This window comes from Adiantum capillus-veneris, chromosome 26 (genome assembly GCF_014529385.1).
Source record: "Adiantum capillus-veneris isolate H3 chromosome 26, ASM1452938v2, whole genome shotgun sequence".
NCBI classification, from domain to species: domain Eukaryota; kingdom Viridiplantae; phylum Streptophyta; class Polypodiopsida; order Polypodiales; family Pteridaceae; genus Adiantum; species Adiantum capillus-veneris.
Genome location: NC_140956.1, coordinates 98152335 through 98173267, shown reverse-complemented (window position 1 = coordinate 98173267; position 20933 = coordinate 98152335). Strand labels below are relative to the sequence as shown.

Sequence of the window (20933 nt, the reverse complement as noted above, 5' to 3'; positions counted from 1 at the left end):
TGGTCTAACTTGATTGCACAAATGCGTACAATGCAGATGCAATGGACTAATGCAATGGGACTATGCCGATGACGACGACGGTGATGACGACGGCTAAGGCTGAAATCTGTGATCTTCTATAGCTGAATTCGGGGTTGTCTTCGTGGTTGGAAATGACTGTTTTCTTGCTGTTTCATGGCTGAAAATGATCGGGTTGTTGGGGCTCCTGCTGGGGGACAAAACGCTGAGGATCTGTACCCCTTTGGCTGCGTTTGTAAGGGCTGATGTACCTGCTGAAAAAACGCTGAGAAAACGCTGATGGGGCTGATGTACTACTGCGTTTTTTATGGCTGCAAACCTGCTGCAAAATCGCCACAATGGCTGCGTTTTTCAAGGACCTGAATTGAGGGCAAAACACTGATTTGCTGAAGATCTGGAATGCCAAAACACTAGGGTTTTGGGGCTGATGCTGCTTGTCAAAAACGCTAGTGACTGGTGCTGCTTGAAGGGGACACAACCGCCGGGAGGGGAGGTTTGTGGGCGATGGCTGGCTGTAGGGGGGGAACACCAAGGGGATGAGTCGATGGCGATGCTGATGCTTGGAAACGCCAAGGGATGGGGAAATATGGCGAGGCTACGTGCTGGGGAGGGGGGGGGGGGGGGTTTACTACTGAGAAGTTGCCTGTTGAGCGGGAAGCTCCTGCTGCCTCTTCTGCCATTTAGTGCTAACTTGGGTTTGCTTATATAGAAACTTAGCAAAATTGCCCTACCTACTTTTGTTGGAAAGTCACTTAAAAATAATAAGTGAAAAATCCCAATAAATAGGAAAATAGGCTAAATGCACTGAAAAATTCTTCTAACTGATGCGAATGGATTCTGATGGGAATTCCGATGATCATGCTGTGTGCAACCGGAGGATATGCATCTATGCTAAGTGACTGGGCATGCACGGTCTACAAATAGACTCACAAAAGTGCCAGATCATTGCTAATCTAGACTTGACTGAACTGACGGGAACCCTGCTATGGTGTAGCTTGTCCACGGACACATAGGGTTGGGATGTGTCACGTGACAAATGTCTAGGCTCAGGTCAAGATCATGTAGGTCCCCCCGTCGCACTTAGCAAGTTGGTGGATACTAGGAAGTGAACTCAATAAAGGCACAAAGCCAAGGTGGGATCACCAAAGGAAAGTATTCGACAGTTGGGCCGCATTGCACTTTTGGATGCGGTCCCAATGGGGATAGATGGTTAGAAGACCAGTGGGAGTCCAACGGAAGCATCCCCTAAAATTTATGGAACTGCTATTTTGGGCCATGAAATCTATTCGCGTCATTACCTCCAGAATGACAAGGGAACATTTTAGAACTCTGCTGCGAAGTCAACTGGGCAACCAATCGGGAGATTTTGAGGCAGCAACCTTGAAACGGGAAAATGCTTGTAATTGCGCCAAGTGGCACAAAATAGTGCACTTTCCTCTTGCAGAAAAATGGGCGTTGGTTTTTATAGTTGGGAGGCTTATTTGTAGTCTTCTGTCACATGTTAAGTGCTATGGAGTGCATGCTTTTCCCTCTATGTACAGTGTGGTGCTAGGAGTGATGACCTTGCACACTACACACTGCTCTCTCTCCCCTACGTGCAGTTATGTGATGCCCCACAAGAGGGCTCTTCATTTGATTGATGTACAGCTGTGTGGTTTCATGCTTTTGTGCCGAGGCAAAAGCCTCCTTGAGGAGGAACAGTAGTAGTTAATTGCTACTCCAAAGCAGGCACCGGTGAGGGTCATGCATTTTCAGCGGTGTATGTGCTGTTTTTGGACTGTTTTGCAGCCGCAATGAAGCCAGAATCATTGGGAACCGTGCCCCACTATTAGACGACAGTTCGGGGGACTGTTTAGGGCTGGAAACAGATGAAAAACCAGTAAATACAGCGTGCTGAATTTACTGTTTTTGGGCAGGAATCAGAGGGTTTATGCTAGTAGAAGCGAGTTCTAGCAAGGGAATTGGTTTCGGGCAAGTTTTGGGGTTGTTATGTTGCCGAAATTTTGCAAGAACTGGTGGTATCTAGTAGGATACAGTTAAAGGATTCCCAGGACTCTTCTTTGTAATTTACCCTCCTAAACTTTAAAGAAAAAAGAAATACCGAAAGGGGCGCCAATGTTGGGGCCTACAGGTTGTTGGCGTATGCTCGGAGCATCTAGCTTCCGAGCCATGTGTGTACTTGAGTGTTAATTTCCGTCGCAGGTTTCTTTTGCAAAGTACTCTGTGTGTGTGTGTGTGTGTGTGTGTGTGTGTGTGTGTGTGTGTGTGTGTGTGTGTGTGTGAAGTAAAGTAAAGAATTACGGGTGAAAGCCAAAGCCTACCGCCCCACGGGCTTGTTTCACTTCTTGTGTCCCTTGGGCCCCATCTCAGGATCCTATAAGTTGGAACAACTTATGTTCAAACTTAAAAAGTTGCATCTTTCATTTTTGGCCTCTTGGAACTTGGTTGTAATAACTTTATCTGCATCATTCACTAGGGTTTGGACCTTCCTTTGTCCGGAGAATGTCTAGTCGACCATGCCACGTCATCACTTTGTGACAGAATGGCTTGTCGGATCCTCTAACCTAAAACTACATGCACGTCATGCCAAATGCCCACCGTAGTGTGTCCAAATGCGTGTACAAACCATTTATGCAAGAGGGTTCCAAAACTGAAAAACCTAATCTAGAGCCGGGTCGCACTCAGGGGGAGTGGGGAATTGGATTCACTACATTTGGTAACTCCTAGAGAGCAGGCATGAATGTCGAAGGTGGAGGCAAGCACTGCTAGCACTTTGAAAAAGGGGGGGGGAATAAGCTATTTTCTTGGACGACAACGATGGAGCTTGACTCTCGGAATCCATGGCCAATGAGGAATTGATCTGCGGCTTCATTTTTCAGCAAGGTTTTCGTAGGCACGCCAAGCAGTGTGTGGGTGCCACCAGCTTTCTGCTAGTAGGTCATTAACCCTGCGAAAGCTGGGGAGACTCAGCTCTAATGGACTCGTCCGGACATGTGCAAACAAACTCATTAAAAATGCCGGACTAACCCTCCTAAGATTCTAGAAACTCCTATCTAGGAAGAAAGGGAAAACTGGCTCTAGAAGTCAATGAAGCATGTCCACGTGGCACACACAGCCGTGTGCACGTGACACAAACGCATCCTCTCCATCCTTCCCAAAGCTGCATTTGCTCTCGTTAGTCTGGTCTCTATTGCTTTCAAGGAGAACATTGGATCAGTGAAGACCACTTCCAGGTAAGTGTATGCGTATGTATACTCAACCTTCTATAAACAATATGTATACTCAAACCTTTTACGGGCACCATGTGCCAATGGAAAAGACGTGGGTATCGTATTTTGTGACGTATATATTATCAGCATTGTGGAGCACTCTCAGACCGTTCTTGCGTTCCTCTGTCTAGGTGCTCGAGCTTCCTTTACTGAGGCAGAAAACTTTAAGAGGAAAAGTGTTCGCTTGCTTAAGCTGCTTACATGTTTCGTGTATTTTTTTTGCAGCTTGAGGCTGTATTTAAGTGCTAAGGAATTTCTATTTGCTTCGACAGGTGAAGCAATTACAGGATTGGTTGCAGCAGTGGTTTGAACAGAACTCCCCAAATAAGCAGCAGAAAGGTAAAAAGCGTGGTGGGGACAGTAGCAATGTAAAGAAAGCCGTCTTGCTAAGTGGGCCTCCAGGAATCGGGAAAACTACTTCAGCAAGAGTGATAAGCAATTTATTGGGGTTTGAAGCTTTTGAGGTTCATATTAATTGTTTTTTGGGAAAAATGTATGCATATATAAATATCTAGTGCCTGAGCTACACTTCTTATTGGATACGATGTAGGTAAATGCAAGCGACAACAGGGGTAAGGCAGATGCGAAAGTTGGGAAAGGAATCAGTGGCAGCACAGCCAATGCCATCAAAGAAATGGTCAGCAATGAAGCAATTGCTTTTGGAGTGGACAGAGATAAACACAGGTTAGTCAGTCTGTCTGTTTTTTAGTTACTGCATTATACAGTTGTTGCTTCAGTGTGTTATGTCCATGAACTCTGATTATCAAAGGTATTGTGCAGAAAATCAGTCTTAATCATGGATGAAGTTGATGGCATGTCAGGGGGCGATAGAGGTGGGGTTGCTGACTTGATTGCTAGCATAAAAATTAGCAAGATACCTGTAATCTGCATTTGCAATGATCGCTACAGTCAGAAGTTGAAGAGCCTCATTAATTACTGCCTACCATTGAATTATCGAAAACCTACAAAGCAACAGGTATACCTTCGTTTTACATGCTGCAAAGGATCTGGAAGAAAGGGTTGAGATTAAGTGTAGATATTTGGTGATCAGTTGCATTTGCATATAAGTTAGGGAGTCTTTGTGAGAGATTCTGTCATCTCCAGATCATAGTATTTAGGCTGCCTATTATGGTTGCATGGCTACTTCAGACTTGTATATGCAGTACCCTCTATTTTAGCCTTGATTAAGAGTATGGCCCATTTTTTGTCCAGTTTATTATTTGGGCACTCTTTCATTAGTTGGTTGCCCATTTTATTAAGTGGCTGACAAGCTTATAGTGTCTGGCTGCCCTTTTCTGGTTGTAGGACCCTTGTTTTGGGTATATATAGACTCCTGCATCAGCTTGCTGGTCCTAAAGGAAAATTATTGAGCTGGTGCCTTCATTTGATTGACGATACCATAGATGTTTTTCATAACCTTATCCCTGGGCATTCTTGCTAAGGAGAGACTTAGAGAGGACAGTAAGAGCCCATGAATGGAAAGTGGAACATAGGTACCTTGCTTTTCGGCCGTGCTGCCTTTTGTTACTTGCAGTGTGCTTCTAGGTGCCTCTGGTTTTGAGTTACTCTACTTTTTTCAAACCATTGGCTTCAACAGCCAATATGTTCACTTTTTATTTTAATAAGGTTGCCTTTTGTAGGTCCTTCCTATTTTGAGTGTCCGGCGATTTTCTGTTGTGCAATGCCAGACATTAAAAGGATAGTCATTTGAAGTATGTATAGCATCTCCACATGGTACATGGTCCATCTTGCAGCAACTGACATGCATTGGAAGACCACCTGGAGCAAGGCACCCAGAGTTATGTTTGCCCATTGGTTCTCACGTTGCCTTCTTACCTGCTTGCGAGCCATCCACGGAGTGATAGATACTTCGCATTGATTTTCTGATGGGAGGGCGTCACAAACTGCAAGTGTCAAGCCACTGAAGACTAGGAGGGGTGGGGACTCCTTGAGCCTAACCCTAGCCAACCTGTAGATCTTGGCGGAGGGGCATAAACCCTATTAGAAGTAGAAGAAGAAGAAGGAATTACCAACTTACAAATCCTTGCCGAGTGGCCTAAAAATATGAGGGGTTAAGATTATTAAATTCTAACCCAACCCCAACTTATTGCACCCCATCTGATGGGGCCTAAATAAAGCGCACGTGCCCCCCCCCCCCTCGAAGAGATAATGATGTGGTAACTCTATGTACGCTCTGCGGTTTGTGCTGGGGAATGATGACGTGGCAGCAGCGTATGGACAGCTCATGGGTGCTTGCGTTTGAACCAGATGCTTGTAGAATTGCATCTTTTCATGTATTTGCTTTTGGATAGGCCAAGGGCCTTTACATATGTAATAAGGGCTCACTCTCTGGCATTCTATCCGCGGTAGGTGCAAAGCAGAGCTGCACGTATTGTATCTCGTTGAAGCAATATAAAGAAATACCAAAAGCGGCGCCATAGTTTGGGGCTAGTGCACTTTGGGGGTGGAACTACGCTACTCCGTGTCTTGTGTGAAGTCTCTCTCTTAGTTTAGTTGTTTTGAAGTGCTTCAAGAGCAGACAGAGCAAGATGGCGCTTCCAGATTCTATAGAATTTTTTTTCCCTTTTTTTAAAGAAAAGCGGACCTACATGAACTTAGAAATAGCTGGATGAAGAAGAAATGTCAAGAGAAGGAGAAAATGAAAATGGAGGAGTTCGTTTTCCCCCTAAAAAGCTCTAAGAACATGCTTTATGATGCTTTTGTTGGTGGAGAGGAGGCCTCTTAAAATCTCTTTGGTGGTTGAGAATTTGGATACGCAAGAGAAGTCAACGTTGATCTTTCGAGGAGCCCTATGCATTGACGTGAGCGGATTTTGATTTCGACAATTACGAAAAATTGAGGTTTGAAGCAGCAAATTAGGGTTTTTGCAGCATGGGTCAAAATTATGTTTTGGGTGCTTTTTGCAATTAAGTAATATTGGAAGCATTTGGGAGCAGGGAGTTGGAGATCCACTCTTTTGCAACTAGGAGAACCATTTGCTTGAAGTTGTACTTGAGATATTGTTTGAAAATACTGTCTAGGATTTGTTTGAAATGGATTTTATCTGTTTTGAACTTGGTTTGGTGCCGATTTGAGATTGCTTGATTCTGGTTTCAATGTTTTTGGAAACACTTTTGGATACTCATGGCTTGGGCTTTCCTTGGAGGAGTATTCGAGAGGAAATTGTGATAACAAAGCTGTGTTTTACTCATGGCTCGAGCTTTCTTGAGAGGAGTATTGAAGAGAAAAATTGATGCTTGATAATCTCATGGCTTAGGGTTTTTGGGGAGTAGTAGTCAGGCTTTCTTGGGAGTAGTAGTCAGTAGAAGATAGTAATTGAAAAGTGGTGCTTTACTTGTGGCTCAGGCTTTTGGGGGAGGAGTATTGAAAAGAAAATTGGCTCGAGTCTAAGATGTATTTACTCTTGGAACCTCCAAGCAACATAGTCTGCGGTTTTGGTTGTAAAAGGCCTCTATATCTCATGGTGCGAACCTTTTTAGGTGATCTGCGGGACGAGTGATGAGGGATGAGTCGAGTAGCTCATGGCTTGGACCTTGTCAGTTATTTGCTGGGGTGATTGTATGTTTCTATGTTTTATAACATGCATCTGTAATATTTGTGTTGTATCGTGATGTGCCAACCACTGAATATTCCTAATTGGGTCATATTGCTTGGATATGCTACTTTAGTGCATGGAGAACACCCATTACAGATCAACGCTGTTTGGGTGTGATGGCTAATTTTGTTATGCCAGAATATGAAGAGCTCGATATTGAATGACCCTTGGATTGACCCTCATATATTTTTGATCTAACTTGAGTTGTTTTGCAAACATGATCGCGGGATGTCACAAACTGTTGATGTGTCAAGCCACTAAAGAACCGGAGGGTTAGGACTCCCTCAGCCTCTAATCCTAGCCAACCTGCAGATACCGATCGAGGCGCCTAGGCCCTAAACCCTAGTAGAAGTAGAAGAAGAACCACTGATGTCAATTAACTAATCCCATATGGCGATCACGTCCATGGATTCGGTTCTGATCTAGGAGCATGATTCCTGGCAACGTATTTACCAACCGCATCTAGATCTATCCCAGATCTCATTGATGTCGGATTGACTAATCCCATATTGTGATCATGTCCATAGATTTCTACACTCCAGCATTGTCGTGTGCGAGTGATCATTTCATCTGTACTCCAGCACTCTCGTGTGCGAGTAATCATTCCTTGTGGATCCCAATCCATCACTAAGCTCATTCTGAATAGAGTGGTCCAATCATTCAGTTCTAGCTGTTTGGCCATCTCATCCAGCAAGGACTCTTGATGCGCGCACGACAGTTCCATTGAATCATTCATGATTCAAAATTCATAATTTGATATCAACTTCATTCGGGAGCTGTCACTGCTCCAAAATCATCATCATCTCATTCTTAATTCTGTCATCCGTTCACAAATAGCAAGATCTGCTATAAAACGTTCGTTTCATACTTAAATCAAATCATCTTTAAAAAAAATTCTATTTTATTTATAAAGCAAAATAATGCTATCTTTAATTTCCTAATATCTGTTCTGGAACGAGTATCTCCTCGTCCCTTTCTATTTCCGATTTGTCCAACCATTTTCATTTTTGTGCCTTCTTGGGGCACCGTGCAGCGATATGTCCTTGTTCTCTATATTCAAAACTTTTTTCTACTTCGAAATATTCTTCTCTCTGTTCTTCTGTAAGTCGAGATCTTGTATCTCTTTGTCGTCTGTTTTTATTATGACTTGTCGAAGATTCATCTGGTGGGTAAGTCAACTTTCCCGAATGTATAGCAAATCGCCGCTTCGCATGTCCCATCAACTGTTATATGGACTTAGACTTCTTTTCAAGACAATAGTCTCGAATTTCTTTAGGAAGTCCACAACAAAACCGTTCAATCTGCTCCTTAAAACTGATCTTCTCAAAGGATGGAGGAGGTAAGAAGACATCCCAAAATCTCTCACAATAAGAATCCAAAGATTCTGTCTTGACCACCCGAAATATGGTTCCAGTTAGTAATCGTGTCTCATTTATATTCTTGTGTGAGCCATGAAGAAATAAAGAGTTTCTTAAATTTCATCGACTTTGTCGGTGCTTGTTTCCTTAACAAAAGAGTGGACCACCATGTTTGTGCATTGCCGTTCAGAAAGGATGCTGCTCGTTTGATCTTTGAGTGTTCCGTATAGCGGTCTCCAGAAAATGATATATCAAACTGTTGGATAAAGGCTAAAGCCTTGGGAGCATCTCGTAACCCTAAAAAGTACTTGAACTTTATTGCATGTCCTCCCTCTTTGAATTCTTTGGCCTTTTTGCCCTTGTTGTCGAGAAAATCATACTGATTGGTTCTGTAAAAATGTTTCCTTTTTTCATAAAACATATGATCTGTCCGTCGTTTTTGCCCTTTTTGTGCTCATCACTCGAGTCAGAAGATGAGTTGTCCAAGGTGTCAGAAGAAGATGAGAACGAACTAGGCAATCTCTCGTTTCAGAAGTATCAGGAGGGTTCGTCTGATTCTTGCGGGATTCGTCATTTGAACCCATGTGTGTCATGGTAAGAGGATCGGATTTCCCGGTAGAAGAGAAATCGGCCGTGCTCCGATACCTTTATCACAAGCTTGGGCACCCCAAGCAGAGCAACCGACACGACACACGAGAGAATCACTTGAAATACTTCACAACTTTAAAGCACAGCTCAATTCGGTTGACACGGTCCGATGTAGTTTCGTGCCCAGAGAGATTGGCCCCAAAGACTGGCGCCCCTTTCGGTATTTCTTTTATATTAATCTTTGAGCAAAGTACAACTCCCGAAGGGTCCTTTGCTCTCAGACTCTGCGTCCAGATGCTGTGAAGAGTGAGCCCCTTAGGGCTTATTTATTCTTACAAGGGATGCCCAAAAGCAAAGCCTTAAAAGGTGTTTAACTCTAAAGCAAACTGCTCCAAAAGCAATTGGTCCTCAAAAATTGGACCAATGCAAATTGCAGAAATCCATACAGGTTGCCACGTTAGACTTACACCACTTCGTTGCTTAACAGGTCTAGGGCATACGTGTACGGCTAGTGTGCCTCCGGGCTGGCCACCCTTTGCATATGCATTTAGATTGCATTGTTCAGCCGCCCACCTTGTCTGGGCGCCTTATACTTCATTTATTTCTGGTTGGGTCGTGGGGAATTTTTCCAGGCATTGCCCTACCTTCCCTTGGGTACCTATTTATGGGGCCAGGGGGTACCCACTTCCACTATCATCTGGTCATTGTGTATTGGGTCTTCTGCTCATGGTAGTCAGTGGGGGGCTGATCGCCCCCTCTTCCTACATCTAGCGCTTGTGGTTCTCTCTCTCTCTCTTCCAGACAGTTAGCTCTACAGGGGGACACTTCATGCTGGTATGCACAGATGACTTCATGGTTTCAGACGCATGGCTTCACCATGGACAGGTTGCCCCCTTTCCAGTATTCTCTTCAGGCACCCTCGCTGTCTCTTACACGGGTGGAGATCACTAGACTCATTCGTCAGGACCTGATCCAGCTCGACACTAGGAGGACATGGATAGAGCCGCCTCAGGAGTTGAGCACAAAGATGGCTTTCTATAGAGAGCATCTTCTCCACCTCACAGGAGATGGGTTTGTGATTCGACCCAGCTACATGGACACACATATGTCTCATGGTTTGCGTTGTGCCATTGGTCAGATACGCACATCCTCACATCAGCTCGAGATTGAGACCGGTAGATTCAGAGGGATACCAGCAGACAGCAGGATATGCCGATTATGCCAGAGAGAGCCAGAGACAGAGTTGCACTACATATGTCATTGCACAGTGTTCTATGAGATACGGGGGCGTTTCCACTGCTTATTCAGAGAGGGTTTTGGTCCTCTATCTAGGGTCATGAGTTATGAGGATCAGAGATGTCTTGGACTATATCTACTTGAGTTACACAGGTATAGAGACACTTTACTGGGGAGAGCTAGAGAGAGGCAGTCCCAGAGACACATTACAGATTTCTTTTCACTAGATATGGGACAGCCAGAGGAGCAGCCACCACTGCAGAGCTCGTCCCACACTCATTCGACCACTACTGGCACTCTCATCGACCGAGCATTGGAGCTACAGAGATACAGACGACCGCGACTGAGGAGAGGAGCTACACAGCATCGACGGAGACTACAACAGAAGATTCGAGCCATACTCTCTCGACATCCAGAGTGCAGATGAGGATGGATCCTCACCATTTCTTCCATCTTTGTTTCTCACACTGTTACATCCAGTTTACCGGGTACCTATTGTATCAGCTGCTACACCCACGTAGTTTTAGATTGTAGTAGTAGTAGTAGTATTTTGTTCCACTTCTAGTTCTTTTGTACCCAGACATGGTATTAGATTCACTATTTTGTAACTGATTGGTCTCATAGGTCATTTTGGCCTTTTGAAGACGTTAATATAACATTTCATTTCATTTCATTTCTCTCTCTCTCTCTCTCTCTCTCTCTCTCTCTCTCTCTCCCTCCCCCGCTCTCCTGAACACGCGCACTCACATGGTATCAGAGCTTCAGGCTCTCGATAATCCAAGGCGCTACATCAACATCATGTACTCCTCCCAAGAAGAATCAGCCAGCGTTTTCGCTGATCTGCCAGTAGTTTTGCATGAGCCAGGCACGCGATGGCAATTGGAGCGTTTTCAACGCGGAGGATCCCCCTCCACCTGCGTTTTTGCAGATCAAGCAAGCATTTTTGCTTCTGGCTGCCAACTCTAGCTCTGTTGGGCACTTCCGTCGCCAGAACACCCCTCCCTCTACTTGCATTTTTGCAGCCCATCTGCGTTTATTGGGAGCATCAGCGTTTACAGCATAGAGGGGCAGCGCTCAACTTTCTAACCCCAGATCTTGCCGGATCTTACCCTATCTATCCGGTTAGGCATCCGGTGCCTGGACCGGCTCAGATTCCTCTACATTTCCATCAGTTTTCAGCCATACACCTGCTGTTCTTTCTCTCTTTTCAGCCCACTTGGGGCTGTGATATTGATTCCCCACCCTCCCTTCACCCTCTACACCGCTCCGGACCATGCCGGGAGCGTACGAGCACGCTGAAAATCGCTGGACAGCAACGTTTTCATCACCTCGCAATAGCGTTTTTGGGTGGACATCAGACACTTGGCTTGTGTTTTTTACAGAGGATGAAGTTACCTCTTGCCAGGACACCATCCGGTGGTGGTCGACGCTGTCTCTCAGTGACTGTTGCAGTACACAGTATCTTCAACGTCAATTTGATCATCTATAGGCGTACGATCCTTGGGAGATGCATTCATTCCAACCATCATTCTGCGGTTGCGCATTCCAGAGGGGGTGGTGACTTGTGGTTTGCTATGGACACACCTATCCCCTCATCAGAGGAGTTTACATGAGATATGGCCATGCTCATGGCATATGGGATTTCGACATTCCTAGAGAGGACACCACCATCTTGGGTGGAGAGACACTTACCACTTGACCTCGACATGTCAGATCACTTGCTTACACAGGAGCATCTACATGGACTTAGGGAGAGGATCTTGGATCTCTTCTTGGACAGGTTCATTGCTTGGATGTACAAAGTGGAGTGGGACTTCAGTGCTTTGGACTCTCTTGGAGAGTTTACCTGCGAGATGCAGGAGATCAGGCATCATTACCCGACTACATCCGGGGTCACCCTGAGCTTGGCTTGGATGATAGTGCAGTTGCTCTTTTACACTGGTGAGCATTTGGATTGCTACTTTCAGAGTTGCTTACACTCACCCTTGTTAACCTTACAACAGACTTATCCCACGACCTGGGCAGTAGGCCACTCCCAGCTCATTCACACTGAGAGCCACACCGAGATGCGGTTTGGTGGCGTTGTTGGCGTGGGTTCTGTTTTGGTTGACACCGGAGGATTGGAGACAGAGATACAGGCAAGACGGGGTAAACAGATTGGTCTGGGCTTTCCTCTTCTTAGAGGATCTTCACAGCGTAGACTGCTTAGTCTGGCTTCCCTACTTCATACAGGATGATTACGGTGCAGACAGCTTGGTCTGACCACACCTCTTCTCAAAGGCCCTTTACAGTGCAGACTGTTGATTCTGGCTTTCCCCTCATCTTGGATTACCCTACCTACTGACAGGACACCATCCGGTGGTGGTCCGTGCGGTCTCCTGGTGACTCCTGCAGCTTACGATAGCTTCTATAGTGCAGACTGTTTAGTCTGGCTTTCCTTGATTCGAAGGACGTTTACGGCACAGATTGCTACATCTGGCCTTTTGTCACAAGACGGGCACCATGTGCAAATAGAAAAGAATAGACTGAATCGACTTTTAGCACTTCATTAACAATTGAACTGAGAGAGAGAGATGACATGCGACACGGAGTGGCGAAATTCCACCCCAAAGAGTATTGGCCGCAAACCTTGGCGCCCCTTTCGGTATTTCTTTATATTGCATCAACACAGTACAAGCCGGTACTCCAAAGCCCTAACCTCATATTTAAAGGCCCTTGGCCTGAAAAGCAGTTACAATGAAAAGGCTTCAAAACTCAAAAGCATATGGTCCAAAAGCAATGCTCAAAAAGCTGCGAGCGTAAATCACGGAAATCCGTACAGCCTGCCACGTCATTAGCTAGCACAATTTTCGGAAATCTTCCTGTTGCTCTTAGGGTTAAGGTTTCCAGAATTACGGTTTGCAATTTTTAGGGTTAGGATTTCCAGAATTTGGGTTTGCAAGTTTTAGGGTTAGGATTTCCAGAATTAGGGTTTCAACAGTTACGTAGGTTTTTTGGTAGAAATTAGGGTTAGGGTTTTTGCTCTCGGGCAGCCACGCCATCTCTTTGTGACAGTTTAGGCCCCTCGGCCACATCTGTAAGTTGGCTCCATTCTTTAGACTTTGACACGTCAGTAGTTTGTTACACCTTCTTGGAGTTTTACATAGCTTAGCCACCTGGCCCCCCTGGGTTATAGGTTCATGCATTGATAGGCTTCCTGTCATTTTCATGACGGTTCTTGGGCTTCTCCATTTTCTCCAGATGGTTTGACTACAAACACCACAAATCCTATTGGGCAGGACACTTCCGGGTCTATGGGTACTTCTTTAACGACAAGGAGTTGTTTTCACACTTAGTTCGGGACCTTCACACAGTATCTTCACCCTGTATCGGCGGAGTACATCAATTTGCTACACTGCTCGTGATGGCACTTTACCTTGGAGATCTCTCGGCTGTTCGTGACACCCCAGACTGTTGCTACACTCGCGGAGTTCGCCGAGTATTGTCCTTCAGTGGACATTGCAACAGACATCTTCATCATTTGCCTCACATCTTTGGCTTCACACGGTTTGTTCAGCATAAGGGGTGTTAGATTTACACCACTCTGCTTCTTCACATGTCTAGGGCATGCATGTACGACTAGTGTGCCTCCGGGCTCGCCACCCTTTGCATATGCATATAGATTGCACTGTCTGGCCGCCCACTTTTGGGCCGACCGCCCACCTTGTCTGGGTGCCCTCATACTTCATTTATTTCTTGTTGGGTCGTGGGGGATTTTTTCAGGCATTGCCTTACCTCCCCTTGGGCACCTATTTATGGGGCGAGGGGATACCCACTTCCGCTATCATCTGGTCATTGTGTATTGGGTCTTCTGCTCATGGTAGTTAGTGGGGGGCGGATCGTCCCCTCTGCTTACGTCTAGTGTTTGTGGTCTCTCTCTCTCTCTCTCTCTTGGCGACACTTTCATGAGCACTCCCCTCCCCCAATGATTACTTCACCTGATGTGTCGAGCCAATATGCGACATCGTTATATACGGTTCTTGGATAGAAACCCCTTCCAGACCCTACAGAGCCATGCCCAGCACCTTCTTTACCACTGGGATGGTACAGAGGGCCATTGACAGGATGAGGCCTGGGAGGGCATATGATCATGACGGTCTAGTAGCAGAGCACTTTATACATGCTAGGGATATGTTGATGGAGGTTCTTGCAGTGTTGTTCAATCGTGCCATGTGTGAGGGTTTACCTGAGACTTGGAGGTTGTCTACTATTGTGCCTATCTTCAAGGCAGGTGATCCTACAGAGCGTGGGAACTACCGCAGTATTATGGTTGGGCACACATTGACACGGTTGTATGCATCCATTCTTGAGCAGCACTCGAGTACTTGGGCAGAGGGTGAGGGTATACGAGCAAAGGGCCATGCCGATTTCAGGACGGGTTTCTCCACTCTTGATCATATTCTGATACTCAGAGCCATCATTGAGGAGGGCAGGTCACATGGGAGACGGATTTATTGTAGCTTTGTGGATTTCCGCAAAGCATTTGACATGGTACCGAGAGATCGATTGATGTGCACATTACAGGAGATGGGGATGTCCATAGAGTTGATATGGGGGATTATGGCTTTGTACAAATCAGTAATGGGACATGTACGCACTTCGGAAGGGGTATCTGATTTAGTTCACTCTACTATTGGGGTGAAACAGGGCTGCCCATGTCTCCTACTCTATTTGGTATGTATGTTGATGAGGTGTCTGATTACATTGACAGAGAGGGTGACAGATGTGCCCAGCTGGCAGGGACGTGGATCCTATTGTTGTTATATGCTGATGATATTGTGTTGATATCTGACTCACCAGAGGGTATGCAGCGACATATGGATGCGCTACACAGTTTTGCAGAGGATAGTGGATTGTGTGTAAACCTTGGTAAAGCCAAGGTTATGGTGTTTAACAGCACACCACAGTGGATCAGCACCTACTTTCACATATGGTCAGGAGATTGTGGAGTATACAGATGCATACACTTACCTGGGGGTAGTCTTTACTGGACCGAGATTTTCTTTGAGAAGAGCAACAGAGACTAGATTGACTAGAGCTTATGTGGCTTTGGGAGGATTGGAGAGGATGTTGGGAGGTTCAGTTCCAGGTAGGGCTAGAAAAATACATTTTTCCCAACCGAAGAAAATAAGGGCAAACTTGAAATTCTTTCGGTTTTTATGTAACAAATTTGGACCCTCCAAGTCAAGATTCTACGGCTACACAGCAGAGATTCACTTCAAAACAGATTTGACGCGGCCCGGCGTAGTTCCTTGCCTTAGAGATATTGGCCCCAAAGACTGACGCCCCTTTCGATATTTCTTTTTGTCTTAATCTTTGTTCAAAGTACAAGAGAGTAGGCAGACGCTCACTCTCAGACTCTCCGTCCAGATGCTCCGAGTTGTGAGGCCTTGCCCACGTATTTAAGGATTACAAGGGATGCCCCAAAAGCAGAGCCCCAAAAGTTGCCACCTTTAAAAGCATCTTAAAATAAAGCAACTTACCCAAAGCTTATCCAAAAGCTTGCGTAGGATTTCAGCTGCACAAAAAGCAGTTTTCCGTACAGCCCTGCCACGTCACAGTGCCCAGAGCTAGATTGATGCGCATATTACAGCAGGTGGGAGTACCCACAACGCTCATTTGGGGGGTCATGGCATTATACAGATGAGTAGTAGGGCATGTACGCACCCCAGAGGGTCTATCCACACCCGGTTTACTCCACTATTGGGGTGAAGCAGGGCTGCCCGCTCTCTCGTACTCTATTTGGTATGTATGTGGATGAGGTTTCTGACTACATTGAGAGAGATGGTGATAGAGGTGCACAGCTGGCAGGGACATGGATTCCACTATTGTTATATGCTGATGATATTGTGTCGATCTCCGACTCTTCGGAGGGGATGCAACGTCACTTGGATGCTTTGCATAGGTTTGCCCAGGAAAGTGGTTTGTCCGTCAACCTTGGTAAAACCAAGGTCATGGTATTTAATACCACCCCACAGTGGATTAGGAGGTCAGTGCCAGCATTCACGTACGGCCAGCAGAAGGTGGAGTATACAGATGCTTACACTTACCTTGGAGTGGTATTTAATGGGCCAGCATTTTCATTGAGGAGGGCAACAGAGACTAGATTGACCAGAGCCCATGCAGCATTGGGTAGATTGGAAAGGATGTGTTCATAGGTTAAGTTTCAGGAGCCTCGGATGAAGCTCTGGCTCTTTGACACTTTGGTGGCTTCTGCATTGCTTTATGGAGCTGAGATTTGGGGACCTTCATTGGATCATCATGAGAGGACAGGCCACAGTGATGGATGGGGGGACATGGAGAAGCCTCTGGTCTCTATGATCTCGCGGCTCATTAGAGCCAAGGCTTCAGTACCACGTGCTATTGTACGAGCAGAGCTAGCTGCCCCCCCACTAGTGGTTGAGGTGGTCACCAGATTTTGTCTCCTTCATACACCGCATGTGGGAACTTCCCAGAGACAGATATGCACGCCTTGCACTTGAGTCCTCTCCACAGGTAGCCATGCAGGGAGATACAACATGTTGGTATGGGGAGATGACATCATGGTTTCAGGCACATGGGTTCAGCATAGACAGATTGCCTCCCTTCCAGTACTCATTGGATGCGCCCTCTCTGACTCTTACACAGTCCGAGATCACCAGGCTCATTCGCAAGGACTTGACTCAGCTAGACATCAAGAGGACATGAATACAGCTAGCGTAGGAGCTGGACACGAAGATGGCTTTCTACAGAGAGCATCTCCTGCAGTTTACGGAGGATGGTTTTGCGACGAGGCCCAGATACATGGACATTGGACACCCACCCACTTGTCTCATGGGATACGATGTGCTATTGGCCAGATACGCACATCCTCACATCAGCTGCGGATTGAGACTGGGAGATACATCGGAGTACCAACAGAGGCCAGGACATGCCCCTTGTGTGACATCGAGCCTGAGACAGAGTTGCACTACACATGCCACTGCCCCGTCTACTACGAGATGCGTGGCCGCTTCCATTGCTTGTTCAGAGAGGGCTTTGGACCATTCTCTAGAGTCACGCGGTACGAGGATCAGAGATGCCTGGGTTTGTTTTTGCTCGAGCTGCGCAGACACAGAGAGAGCCTGATGAGAGGAGAGGCTAGCCAGTCTCAGAGACAGATCACAGACTTCTTTAGAGCTGCCACTGGACACCCGGAGGAGTTATTACCACAGCAGAGCTCGTCGCCTCACACCAGAGGCACACTGATCGACCGAGCGATTGAGCTGGGGAGATCCAAACGCCCATGATTGCGGAGGACTACACAACATCGACAGAGGCTGCATCAGAGGATTTGGATCACTTTGGCTCGACATGCATGACGCCCGGTCAGACTACTGACCATGGAGGAGATTGATGAGATCCGCCAGCGACCGATGTTGGATCTCCTGTGATCTAGCTATTCCAGCTAGCTGTTTAGCTGCTTAGTTCACACCTAGCATTTCAGGATTCCATATTATTTTATTTTGTCATTTTGTCATCTTGTTACTCTGACTTTGTATCAGATCCACCACATTGTAACTTTCTGGTCTCATAGGTCACTCTGGCCTTTTGAAGACGTTAATATAACATTTCATTTCATTTCTCTCTCTCTCTCTCTCTCTCCGCACACGCGCTCTCACAATCAGCCAACACAAAATCCGGGTTTCTGTGCAGTTTGCCAGGTCAACCTACCAGCGCGTTTTGCGGGAGTCCGTACTGCTGCCACGTGGCACTTCTGCCATATGCTGGGTCATCTGCTGTGTATGTGTCCGGGCAGTGTTGTCACTTCATCATTTTGTGAAAGTCAAGATGTCCATTTATTTACTGCTTTCAGCAGCCACCTTCAGCTAGTAGATTGGTCTCTTCAGCTTTTGAGAATCCTCCTTGGTTGATCAAATTAGAGCAATCAGTGCCTTCTCCTTTGGAGACTGGTCGTAGGGTTCTTGGTGTCTCTGTGCAGCTTCTTATCTTTTGGCGTCATTGTCAGTTTCTTATACTCCTTGGGTGGCCTTTGGTTGGTGGTGGTAGCAAATGCTGATTGGAAGTTTTTGCCTAGATTGTGGATTTTTGTTTCTTTGGGACAGCCATGACCACTTTCATTAACTGAGGTGAAGGTGGTTATAGCTATTGACTGAGGTGATTGCCTTTCAGAGGTTGCTGGGCGTTCTACTCTCCAATGTAAATGGCTAGGGCACCTTTTACTCTCTTTAGGAAAGGCTTTTTCCTGCGCTGTTGTAAATATAGATATCTTTTGTGTGCAAAAGGAAAAACAAAGCCACAAACAATGAGGGTGCCAAGCGCAGACACTCACGTGACACATGCAAGGGTGCACACAGAAAAACACATGTCTAGGCTGCATGTAGCTACATATAGGCATGTGTCACCAGGAGGTGTATTTTTCCTGTTGCCTTCCGTAAATAAGTATTAGATATATTTATTTTATTTTTACTTGTTTGTCCCAAAACCCTTGAAAAGGTGCAAGTGGACATTGCATGGCCAGTGTGAAACGGCTGCAGCCAAATGGGTTTCTCACATCGGGGATCTAGGTCGGTCAGATAGGGACTGCCCGAGCCAGTTAGCACTGAATTCTGATGAGTATGGAAGCTCGTGTGCGCCAAACTGGAATTTGGGCCACTCGTCAAGTCACTGCAACTTTATAAGTTGAAAGGGGCCAGTAAATTAACCCACATTGTAGACGTTGGTCAAATGGTAGTCTTCAATGATGGTCAGGAGACCGATAGGGATGCCATGGAAGCATCTCCTAAAATTTAGGGAACTGCTATTTTTGACCGGAAAATGTGTTCGCGTCATTAGCTCTGGAATGACAAGGGGAACATTTTATTGCTCTGCTGCCAAGTCAACTGACGCACCAGTTGAGATATTTTTAGCAGGGAAAGCCCAAACTCGGAAACTGGGCGACGTGTCAGCCTGTGAGCGATGCTGCCACTTTGGGAGGCAAAAACGAGCTGCATATGAACAAAGGGGGCGCCATTTTCAGCCTCGGGTGGATTGTAGCAGGTACAGAAGCTATGGAATGCTTACCTTGCCCTCTATGCACAGTATGGTGACGGGAGTGATGCCCCGCACGCTACATACTGCTCTCTTTCTCCCCTACGTACAGTATGTTATGCCCCACTAGTGGGCTTCTCATTTGACCTATGTACAGTTCTGGGGTTTTATGCGCGTTTGCCAAGGCAAGAGCCTTCTGAACAGGAACCGGATTAGCTAATTGCTAATCCCCCACAGGTACGCACAGTTCCATCACGAAAGATTGCGAGTTTGGAGAGTTTTCTCGCGTGAAAACTTGTCCAATTCATAGGGGAACTGTCCCATTGCGTGCGGGAGCCCTTGGGACACGCGTAGGCGTGTTCGCTTTGCTAAAAACGATCCGAAACAGGGAATTACAGCCTGCTGTGTTTTTCTGCAGGTTTAGGGTTTCGCACCTAAACTGCAAGGGAACATCGGGGGAGCCTCGTGAGAGCCTTGGGATGCGTGTACAGGCTTTTGGGCTCCCGGCAGTGAAAAACAGAGAATTACAGCCCGCGGAATTTCTGTGACAGCTCACCAAAAAGCTTCCAGATATCGAGGGAATCCGTCCTAGACAGGTGTTTTTGACCTATAGGGGTTTTTGCGTCGTTATGTTGTCGAAATCCGGTCGAAAACCTGCGTTTTCAGCCCTCGCCAGGTTTGGACAGCTTTGTGAAAGCTTGTGCTAAGTGGTCGGATCGTCTACCTTAATTTGAATAAAGAAATACCGAAAGGGGCGCCAGTCTTTGGGGCCTACAGGGTGTCGGTCTCGTGTGCGCAGTGACATTCTAGTCGCTGGATGCAACTGTGTTCTCTTCCCTTCTCAGTGCTCTGTGTAAAGTTAACAGGTAATTGAAATAGTACTGCCCTCTACGTTGTATGGGCCGGTTATAGCATGTGCATACACAAATATGGATGAACATGTATACAAACATAGCAACACACATATCCATTCACATACTCACACCTGGCTACCCTGCTCCCACATGCCCGCGTGTGCGCTCACCCACAAGTGCAGCCTAGCATAGACAACAAACCACACAGAAAAGACACAAAACTTTAAAACATTAACAGAGAAACAGAAAACCAGCGATAGGGGGGGTTGTTTGATCTAGGTTTTGAGTTAAGGAGGCAACACCTCTGAGAAGACAGCCAACGCCACATATGAGGGAAAGAGGACGGTAGGGGCCGGAATTGTTGAGTTACAGAAGGCCCAAGGGGCTTGTGCACAACGGGCAAGGCCAATATGCCCACTATTGCTATGGCCTCTCTCTCTCTCTCTCTCTCTCTCTCTCTCTCTCTCTCTCTACTCTCATTGATCGAGCTATAGAGTTAGGGAGATCGAGACGACCGCGACTGATGAGGAGGGGAGCCACGCAGCACCGGCGGAGATTGCGGCAGAGGATCCACAGGATTCTAGCACGACACCCAGAGTGTCGATCAGGATAGGCTTCATGCTACTGTTATATTGTATCATGGTGACATTTATCCCCACTTTGTACCTTTATGGCATGATACCATTGATCAGCCTACCAGCCACCCATAGGAGTTGGTAGCACTCCTATCAGTTTCTTTGTTTGTAGTTTTCTTTGTTTGTACCCAGACTTGGTACTAGACTCATCATTGTAATCAGTTGGTCTCATAGGTCATTTTGGCCTTTTGTAGACGTTAATATATCATTTCATTTCTCTCTCTCTCACATGGATTTAGTATGGACAGACTACCCCCTTCCATAACTATGGCCTCTCTCTCATGGATGTAGTATGGAAAGACTACCCCCCT

General features: G+C 46.2%; 1 protein-coding gene across 2 annotated transcripts in view; it reads left to right on the top strand.

Moving 5' to 3' along the window:
* RFC1 (replication factor C1) overlaps positions 1–20933 on the top strand; it is a 77748-nt gene that overhangs the window by 41539 nt on the left and 15276 nt on the right. For both annotated transcript variants that reach the window (XM_086501962.1, XM_086501963.1), the window contains 3 exons: positions 3560–3751; positions 3838–3971; positions 4068–4263. In XM_086501962.1, coding sequence (XP_086358088.1) covers positions 3560–3751; positions 3838–3971; positions 4068–4263 — 522 coding nt within the window. The remainder of the gene's footprint in view (positions 1–3559; positions 3752–3837; positions 3972–4067; positions 4264–20933) is intronic.